The 11083-nt window shown below is 24.4% G+C and overlaps 1 protein-coding gene across 4 annotated transcripts in view; it reads left to right on the plus strand.

The window, feature by feature from the left end:
- The window catches only part of LOC126902974 (uncharacterized), a 31646-nt gene that overhangs the window by 17372 nt on the left and 3191 nt on the right, over positions 1 to 11083 (plus strand). The window contains exons 1-4 of one of the 4 annotated variants that reach the window (XM_050680816.1): positions 4518 to 4942; positions 5136 to 5526; positions 5743 to 5880; positions 6099 to 6177. In XM_050680816.1, the coding sequence (XP_050536773.1) occupies positions 5169 to 5526; positions 5743 to 5880; positions 6099 to 6177 (575 nt within the window). In that variant the 5' untranslated portion in view covers positions 4518 to 4942; positions 5136 to 5168. Of the gene's footprint in view, positions 1 to 4517; positions 4943 to 5135; positions 5527 to 5742; positions 5881 to 6098; positions 6178 to 11083 lie in introns of those variants that run through there. The other 3 variants (XM_050680819.1, XM_050680818.1, XM_050680817.1) reach the window with 3 other exon arrangements.

Raw genomic sequence — 11083 nt, forward strand, 5'->3', positions numbered from 1 at the left:
AAATAATGCGTCCTTTAAACATATATCAAATCAAAGGTTATGTTATATACTATCAAATGAAAAAAAAAAAATTTGTCCCGACACTTTATCTTCTACATGTAAACGGCTGCCGTAGTTAAAAAAACACTATTTTTGTGTTAAAATTTTCGATTTTAAATTTTCNACTATTTTTTTGTTAAAATTTTCGATTTTGGATTTTAAATTTTCAACTTAAAAATGCTATAACTTTTTGAAAAATGTATATATCAGCACATTTTTTTTTTTTTTTAATATATTATAAGTACATCTTTCATTTGACATACTTTTTATTAAAATTGGACAATTTCCCCTTATATAGGGGGCGTTCAAAACTTGAAATATTGTAAAAAACATAGATCTTTTTCAACTGAACTTTTGAAAATGTTCCGGAAATACTGCGTCCTTTAAACATATATCAAATCAAAGGTTATGTTATATACTATCAAATGAAAAAAAAAATTTGTCCCGACATCTTATCTTCTATGTGCAAATGGCTGTCGAAAATTTAAAAAAATGTATTGTTTGCGATAAAAATCACCTTTTATAACGATGTTTTTTGTACTTAAAACTGCCATAACTTTTTCAAAAATGAACAAATAAAAATAATATTTTTTTGTATTGAAACCTTAGATATTTCTCTTTCATTTGATATCATTTTTTTTTGAAAATCTAACACTTATTCTGCTCACTGGGGCGATTTAAAATAGTAACTTTTTTACAAAAAATAACTTTTTCAACCTTATTTTTGAAAATGTTCCGGAAATACTGCGTCCTTTAAACATATATCAAATTAAAGCTTATTTTATGTACTATAAAATAAAATAAAAAAATTTGTCCCGACAACCTATCTTCTATGCGCAAAAGGCTACCGTATTCAAAAATATGCTATTTTAACAAATTTTTTTTTATAAATTAAACACTATCTACAGATTTGCATCGAAGCGTTTTTTATGATAGTGATTTTAATCACTGTCAGATATCATCTATACTGGACCCAACTATGCCACGACCACACTGTGCCGCCACCCCACTGTGCTGGGTTTTTTTTTTTTTACTTAAAATTGCCATAACTTTTTTTAAAAATAATCAAATTAGTATAATTCTTTTTTGTATATAGATGCATAATATCATTACCTTATCACGGTGAAAATAGCTACCGAATGCTATTTTTGTGTGAAAATTCTGGATTTTATATTTTAAATTTTTAACTTTATGTATATGGATCAATACAATTTTTTTATGAGAAATAATATTTATATGCCTCTTTCATTCATCATACTTCATCTTAATCAGGGTATAAATAAGATAATAGAAAATCATGTAGCTTTTGTAATAATTCACCAATTTTTTAAAATTAAACACTATCTAAAGATTTGCATCGAATCGTTTTTTATGATTGCGATTTTATTTATTATCAGATATCATTTTACTTGAATTAACTATGCCACGTCACTACTGTGCTGTGAGCACCCTGTGCTGGGTTTTTTAAAATTTATGAGAAATTTTCCTAAGTTGAACTCAAATTAATTTTATATCGTGAATTTTAGATTATATTAAAACCTGAAACAATTAAAAATAGTTAGTTATAATTAACTATTATTAATTATTTCTAAAATAAATCAAGATATATTTTTTTTTTTGTAGCAATGCATTCGACAACAATTTAAAGTAACTAGCCTAAAACATTACTCGTAATTTAATGTATTTAAGAAGAGATACATAATGTTCAAATCTAAGTTAGTAATATTATTTAAAAAAAACTGATAAAAGTACTTTTGTTTTTTGGAGTTAAAGACAATTTTTAATAAACATTAATATTTGAGGAATATTCTTATTTAATTTTTCATTTAATTATATACAATAACTATAAAAGTTTGAACTCTAATGTGAACCGCTTGTTATAATTCATATTAATTATAAAAAAAAATGTCTTAATCAATTCAATGAATTATTTTTATGATAAGACTCTTTATTAATACATTAAGGGTTTTTATGGCTTAATTAATAAATATTAATGCTATGAATTGTATAATAAAAATTGATCACTTGTGGCTAGTTAATTAAGTAAAATTAAAACTATATTAAAAATATTATTAATTTAAAAAAACTAAAAAATATTAAAAATATTAAACTCAAAAGCCACAAAAAAATTAATGAAAAGTCGCGGATACGTATTTCGGAAACAATGTTACCATTATCAACGCTAAACACATACTGATATGTATAGTGTTGTACGTCGGTAGTGCCCCGACGTAGACACAAAAGGTCGTACACAAATTAACAAATGTTCTTCGACGACGAGTTCGTCGTTTTTAGCTCTTCTCGAGACAGTGTATCCCGTTGGATACACTGGTTAGCCCCAATACCTCAAATTAGTGAACTACTAAAGGGGTAGAGTTTTGACCCGTCATCACGGTTTAGCTCAAAAGTAGCAGACTGACACAAGCACAACTACCTTTTCATTATACCTACTAAAGGACGGTTTAGTCCAAAAACTAGCCAGCACGTACACTAATTATTAAGATTGACCAAAGGACCAGCAGTCCAACCTCCACTCTTGCTGCACACACACACAATTTTAACAGGATATAAAATATTTACGCTAAGTGCAGGTTTTTAAATAGTTATTTTATTTAAGAAACGTAATAAACACAATGTTAAAATGTAATGTAACACGAAACAAATTAAATAGTACAATAACAAAGTCCTCGCGTCAAACATCCCCACCCTTAACTCGACGTTTCTTCGACCAAACGTCCAGTTCCACGTTTCATGTTTCCCTTTTATATTCTTTTTGCCACCATTATTAATTTGCTTACCCTGCATTTGCCTTTTTTATGACATTATTATATTTCATGAGATTCAAAATTTGCTTACTACTGTTGTAAATTTTATTTCGACGTTATTCAGCTATTTACTACACTCCCCTATGTTAAAAAAAAAAAAAATGCCCTCATATTTTTGGAAAACTGACTTTGGTTATTTACAACACTAAATAATTGGAAGGAAAAAGAAAGGTTAATAAATTTTGTATCAATAATTTTTTTTTTTTTTTTTGATATAATATTTTTCTAATTATTCAACCTTTTTTTACTATAATATTTTTTTTGTTTTTATTTATTTTATTTTAATATTTGTTATTATTCAAATGTCTATTTTTTTTTCATCGTACCTCTTAAGTAAGTTTTTTTTTCTTATATGGTACTTAGTATACTATTTTATAAGAATTTTTTGATAGCTATTTAGTATTATGTCTAAGTCGTTTATATACATTTAAAAACTAGGCGATTGATAATCACTAATTATTGTTGTAGTTGAGTGGTTTATTGTAACAGATATTGCAACTGTTACGAGAGTTTGTAAAACGATTATATATGTTTGTTGATGTTTTATTTTGGATTTAATTATTATAACAACACCATCCAAAGGTCTAGCCGCCATCCTACCTATCTTTCCGGTAAGAGGTATACACATTCAATTTTATTTTATCTCCTAACATTCATTATACAACATCTACTTACTTTATTATAAACAAAAAATATTTTAGTGTCATATTCTATTATATAATATGACATTAATGTCATATTTTAATTTTTGACACAAGAAAAAAAAGATTTATTATTATCTATTAAATATTCACATTGTTTTTCAATAGTGCCGAATCCAAAAATTTGAAAATATATTCTTTGGCAATTAGATGCTTCAATTTTTTTTGATATATAAAAAAAACAACTTTGAAATTATAAACTAGTTTAATTGTTTTCTTTTTATCTACCGACAATTTAAGTATACATTATAGTTATATCTTGTAGTATTCTATAATATTCAAAAATATTCCATGTTTCATCTATGATTTCGTCCGCTGATTTATTGTTGAATTTATTTTTAACTTATATTTTTTCTTCTTTTTCCTCGCCTACTCAACTACTTGGGGTCGGCCGGCCACCCTTATCCTAAATTTCCACTTGACACGATCTCTCACATCATTTAGCCTCACATCAGCTGTTCCCATATCGTATTCAATAGCATCCCTCCATCTCTTTTTTGGTATTCCTCTACCTCTTCTCCCTTCAACATTCATTTCTACCATTGTTCTTACAGCTTCCAATTTCTTTCTCCTCATAACTTGACCAAACCATCTAAGTTTATTTTCTCTTGTGTTATCCACGATTGACGCTACACCTATTCTCCCTCTTATATGCTCTTTCCTTATCATATCTTCTTTAGTAACTCCACTCATCCATCTAAGCATTATCATTTCTGCTACACTCATTATTTGTTCTATTCTCTTGCCAACCATCCAACACTCTGAATCATACATCATAGCTAGTGATCCAATGTGTGTGTTAGTAAAATTGTAAATTAAAAATATCGAATGTAGTGACGATAACTAGAAGCACTGTTAATGTTAAAATAATGTCGAATGAAAATGGAACAATTATTCATTGAATGTTAATAATTAATATAAAAAATCAATAAATAATAGATAGTTCTAAATATTAGTTAAAGTTTAAATTTAGGAAACGGTACCCCAAGATGTGTTTAATAAGCTCAAGTTTTTTTTCAATTTCAAATTAAATTAAGTCTATTGTCTACCCTAGAATTACTTTGAGGAAATGGGACGTTTAATTGCATGTTTTTAGTTTCTAATTGTATCTTTATTATATTGTATTTATTAACATATCGCAAACAATAATTAAGTTTTTTATATAAAATTTGAAAACATCAAGTATTTGTTGTTCTTACCATACCAAAAAACTGTTAGTTTAGCGTATGTCAACTTTTCTTTTATCGGATAATTTTGATAAAACATCTATTAAACAATTTTAAAATAGTTTAATTACCGTAAATTACTTATCGTAATTATTATTCAATATTTTTTAAAAATTGCGATAGTTTGTGACATTTGTGACTTTATGCTTAGGTATGAAATTACGAGTCTATATGACTATGAAAACATATTATAAAGTATCCTTCTATATTATTATTATTAATTGAAAACATTTTAAGAAATAATCCAGTGACCCTAGTTGCTGATGTTTTTATTTAACATACAAAGAAAAATTATAAAAAATATCATAAATAATTTTATTAATAACTTTAATTTTTACTTTCAGTACCAGAATAACATTTCAATTTTAAAAGTGAAGATGATTAATGAAGAAAAAAGTGTAATACATATAAAATTAATGAAATTATTAGGATTATATCAATTACTTAACCAAAAATACTCAACAATTATAGGTTATAATTTGTTAAAATGTTTTACTTACCTTGAAATACAATTAATAGTTATATTTGTAACTATGAGCGTATGGTCTGTATTATGGTGTTACACAGATTTATTTGCAATAGTTAGATTCAGTATGTCTTTTGTTGGTGGATTAGTTGCAGGTGTCAAATTATATACAATGATTCGTACTTCAAATAAAATACGTAAATGCTTACAATACACTTCTATCGACTACTTAATTTATAAAGATCATGATAAAGATTTACTTATGGAAGGTAAAAAAAGAGTAGTATTTATTACAAACTTCTATGCTATTTGTTGGATATCTATTTGTTTGGGCTGGATATGTGGCCCTATGATATTAAAAAAAATGAAAACAATAATACATTTCAAAGGCTCTGTTCAAATTTATAATTACAACATATTTAATTTTATGTTTTTAAAATCTGATAAGTTGTACAATAAATACTTTAAAATATTTTGGATGATAGAATCAATTCTTGTACTCGCATGGTGTCATGTAACAATAGCATATGGTGTTTTGTTCATGTCAATATGCATTACAATTAGCTATCAATTGAAATGTATTTCTTCATCGTGTGCACAATTGGGATATTCAAAAATCAATAGTAAGAAAAACTACACTATGTAACAACTATCTTCACATATTTAAATTTTAGATTTGTTCCGTGAAGTTAACTATTTTAATATATTAAATAAGAAAAAATAGATTAGAAAAAGAGCAATGGTCCTTCAACTTAATTTTTGTCTAATTAAAAAAAAATGTAACACTTTATAAAAAAATTAATTAATTTAAAATTTAAACTTCATTTGTATATTTTTTTAGTTTTAAGTAGTGAAACAGAAGAATTGACAGTATTCAATAATTTCAAAACATTGATTGAAGATCAACTTCGTACCTTTAGGTAAGATTAATTTTATTCTTGAAAAAGAAAAATGTATAATTTGCTAAAAATTTTTGAATACTAAAAAACAAATTTTAAACAAACCTTTTTTTATAATTTTTTTTACCATACATTGATTAAGATTATTTATTAAGATCAATTTTTTTGTAGATTAAATGCATCATTTAATTATTTTTTATTAATAAAAAAAAAGAATTTTAGCTTCGATACGAAGATGAGAAGGTATAAATTTTACTATGATGTTTTTATATATATATTTTTTTTTGTATGTGTCTATTACCACTTTTTCTCAGCTCTCATCGAATCGATTTCTTTCATGGACACATCAAAAGATCATAAATTGTATTTAGTCGTAGACACTACCCTCAAAAATTGAAAAATTTTCTCTCGTTCTTTGTGAATATGAGAAATGTACAACTTTTAAAATCGGTAATTTTCGACATTTTTATATGTCAAATGAAAAAAAATAATTACCAAATGATATGTAAAGACCTCATGTATCTATATAAAAAAAAATTTAATTGATTTGGTCATTTTTAAAAATGTTATGGCAGTTTTAAGTACAAAATATTAAAAAAATTTTGATAATTAGCGATTTATAAATTTGTAATATTTTTGGAGATTTCTTCCATTTATATCGAAATTTTTTTTTCATTGTATAGTATATTACATAAACTTTAATTGAAGATTAAATGAAAATGTCAGCATATCCGAAATATTTTCAAAAATTGAGTTGAAAAATTATAACTTATGTGTATAAATTGTTATTTTTAATCCCCACCGAAGTACGGCAAAAGTCAAATTTTCTAAAATGTATATCAAATGAAAAAAATAAATGTAAATTATTTATGTAAAAATAATTGTATTGATCCGTACATTTTTCGAAAAGTTATAGTAATTTAAAGTTGAAAATATAGAATCTGAAATCGTAAATTTTGTGCCGGGGAAAAAACATTTATTAGCATACCCGTTATCTAGATTATGTTTAGACGATGAACTTATATTTGAAAATGCGTGTAGTAAATTAGTTCATGAAGTTGTCTTATCATCTGAAAAAGTATTATTAGTGTCACCTAAGAAACAAAAATTATTAAAATTAAATACTCTTGTTAGCAAAAATGTTTGAGTTATATTATAATTGGTGGGATATCAAATCTCTAGATTTATCAAACAATGCAGAAATAGGCAAACTTATTAAAGAAAAATATTTTATTACTGTTAGTGATGAGTTAATTTTTTTTTAATGATTGTATAGTAGTTCCAAAAGAGCTTGGAAAAGATGTAATGAATAAGTTACATTCGCGGATCACAAGGGTTTAACTAAAGCAAAAGAAGTAGTTTATTGGACCTATATGGTCAATGATTTTAAAAAAATTCTGTCTAACTGTATACCTTGTAACAAGTATAAGAGAGCTAATATAATGGAACCTCTAATGTCTCATGAGCTAGCATTACATTCATAATTTAAATTAGGCGTAGATCATGCAGAAATAGCTGGAAAAGTTTGTTTATTGGTAGTTGATTACTATTCAAAATGGTTTGAAGCAATTAAAGTTCCATCAAAGAATATCAATGTAGTGATAAGGGAATTAGAAAATCTGTTCTCTCAATTTGATATACCCAATGAAATTTTATTGTACAAGTAATGATATTAAACATAAACGTATAAGTCCCAAAAATAGCCAATGCAATGGCTTAGTAAAAAAAAATGTAGGAATTTTTAAAAAAACGTTTAAAAAAATTATGGTATAATATATTGGAATATAGAAATAGTCCATTAGTACTAGTTTGTATAGAATTGTTGAAACCAGAAATATATAATTCAGAGTCGATACACAAATTATTAATAAATAAGCAAGAAAAACAAAAGTATTATGATAGAAGAGCTAAAGAAAGGGCCTTTAATTAAATAAAAAACCATAAGGAATTATATGTTTTATATAATGGTAGTTGGAATAAAGCATTAAATATGGGAGAAGCTGATACACCTAGCAGTAAAACTACCAAATGGTACAATACTTCAAAGAAATACGAAATGGTTGATATTAGTTCAAGGTAAGAGTGAGTGTGGAGGGACAAAAGAAATTGAGAGGAATGATATGACTAGTATTGGTGTTAATTTAGAAAAAGAAAAAAAAAGGTTAAATGGATATAACTTAGCAAATAAAACCTACTGGAATAATTAAAAAACCTGCATATTTAAGAAACTATAGACTTAAGTAAATGTTCTTAAATAGACTTATGTAGATGTTGTACAATAGAATTCAGTAATAAACTAAAAAAAAGGAACATGTTTGATAAGGTTATCAGTTTATGTATTATATAATCAGTTGATCAATGAACAATACATGTATTGTTGTTGCAACTAAAGCACAATATTATATAGATTTCTGTTTTAATAAATATTATGATAATAATAAATGTTGTAATTTTTATTTTTAATAAATAAACATCATACACGAAACAGAACTTATAGTGCATAACATTATTATTTTTTTATTATTATTTTAATATATGTTTGAAGCTCGGAGTATTTCTGGAAAATTTTCAATACTGAAGTTGAATAAGTTACTATTTTGAAACCCCTTTGTGGGCAGATAAAGGGTCAGATTTTCAAAAAATTTATATCAAATGAGAGAGAAATATCTTAAGTTACAATATAAAAAACGGTAGCACAGTGGGGTCGAGGCACAGTGTAGACGAGGCATAGATGGGACAAGTATAGATGATATCTGACAGTGATTAAAATCACTATCATAAAAAACGCTTCGATTCAAATCTGTAGATAGTGTTTCATTTAGAGAAATTGGTGGATTATACTAAAAGCAACATCAACTATTATTTCTTTGATTATATCCTAATTAGTAGTTCTTTAATTTTAAAATATAATATATGAATAAATACTAATTATAATTATTAAATTTAATATGAAATTGTNTTAATATATACTAATTATAATTATTAAATTTAGTATGAAATTGATATTTAATATTGTAATTTAAACGGAGAAATTATAAAAATAATAAAGAAGTTATATTTTGCTTTACTTTTACGTGTATAAAAATTTAAAGGGCTTGATACAATAATTTTCAATAAAAACTGTTTGTTACTATAAATAAATGCACTAGACTACAAGGAACTTACGTCAGAAGCAAAAATATACTTTTCTAAATCAAATTTTTGCGTTGTTTTCAAATCTGCAATGAGACTTTTTCTATCACTTTTAATTTTTTATATTATTACTAATTATATATAAAATAATAATTAAAAGAAAAAAAAATTTGTTTTCAAATTATTACTGATTTGATTTTTAATATGTTAAAAGTAATAATTTTTAACCTAATTTTTTTCGTCCTTTAAAGTGAAAGTTTATAATAAAAAAAAAAATTTTAATTTTTAACCTATTTTTTTGGTTCTTTAAAGTTGATGAAAAATTTTTGACAAGTTTTGTGAAAGTTTATAGAAAAAAAAATTTAATATGTTATCATAACTTTTAGCTCAATTACAAATTGAAATTTGCATCATTAAATAGAAAATTTTATGAGAATTAAAACTGTGCTATTTTTAAGACTAATTTGCAGTCAGGAAATTTTATAATTACTATTAACTGTATATTTATCAGAAAAACTCATTATTTTTTTGCATTTTTATCGTAATAGAACACTTAAATAGAAATCATAGTAATAATTTCTAAGTAATTTTTAGTATTTAAAAATATTCTACAATTGAAATATCCAGAACTAAATTAATTTTAATGATTTACTTTAACTAAAAAAAAAAAAGTTAATATTTTGAATCCCTCTTGTAGGCAGGTAAAGGGTTAGATTTATAAAAAAAAACCAAATGATAAATAAAGACATGCATCTAAATAAAAAAAAATATACTGATTTGGTCATTTTTGATAAAGTTTAACAGTTAATAAAGTTATAAGTTTTATACACTGGACTATAAGGAACTTTTATCAGAAACAAAAATATACTATTCTAAATAAACTTTTCGCGATGTTTTCAAATGTGCAATTAGACTTTTTCTATCACTTCTAAGTTTTAATATTATTAAAAAATAGTATTTACATATAAAATAAATAATTAAGAACAAAAAAAAATTGTTTTAAATTAATACTGATTTTGATTATTAATATGTTAAAAATAAGGAAAATGACACATTTAACCTATTTTTTTAATCGTTTAAAGTTGATTGTTGTAAATGTTTATAATAAAAAAAAAATTTATTTTACCATAATTTTTAGCTCAATTGGTAAGTTTGCATTGACATCATTAAATAGAAAATTTTATGACAATTAAAAAAATTGTATCGTTAAGATCAATTTGCAGTCAGAAAGTTTTATAATTACTATTTATTGTAAATTTATCAGAAATGCTCAATATTTTTTTGCATTTTTATGGTAAAAGATAACTTAAATGGTAGTAATGATGTTAATTTCCTAGTAACTTTTGGTGTTTGAAAAAATTCTGCTATTGAAATATTCATAAATTAATTCATTTTAATGATTTACTTTAACTAAATGAACTAATCAAAACAAAGTTGTTAAAAAGATTTACTCAATTGAGCGTATAATAAAATTTGATTATAATTGTAAAAATCCATTGTTAATTCAGGAGAAACTAACAATCATTTTTTTAGAAATATTTATATAGCAACATGTTACCAAAAAATTTTGAATATTATAGTCTAGTAATAGCACACATAAATAGAGTAAAAAAAGTATTAAATTACAAAGAAAAATGATTTAATTTGGAGTTTAAACCTATCATATTAAATTATCATATCAAACTTGATTCGTCAATAAATACTTTGAAAACATTAGAAATGAATGATTTTAATTGTTTGTATGGGGAACATGGGATAAGTAACTGTTTAATTGATAAATTAGGTTTTTTTTTTC

Source organism: Daktulosphaira vitifoliae, unplaced genomic scaffold, assembly GCF_025091365.1.
Source record: "Daktulosphaira vitifoliae isolate Bord-2020 unplaced genomic scaffold, ASM2509136v1 Scaffold_3, whole genome shotgun sequence".
Lineage (NCBI taxonomy): Eukaryota > Metazoa > Arthropoda > Insecta > Hemiptera > Phylloxeridae > Daktulosphaira > Daktulosphaira vitifoliae.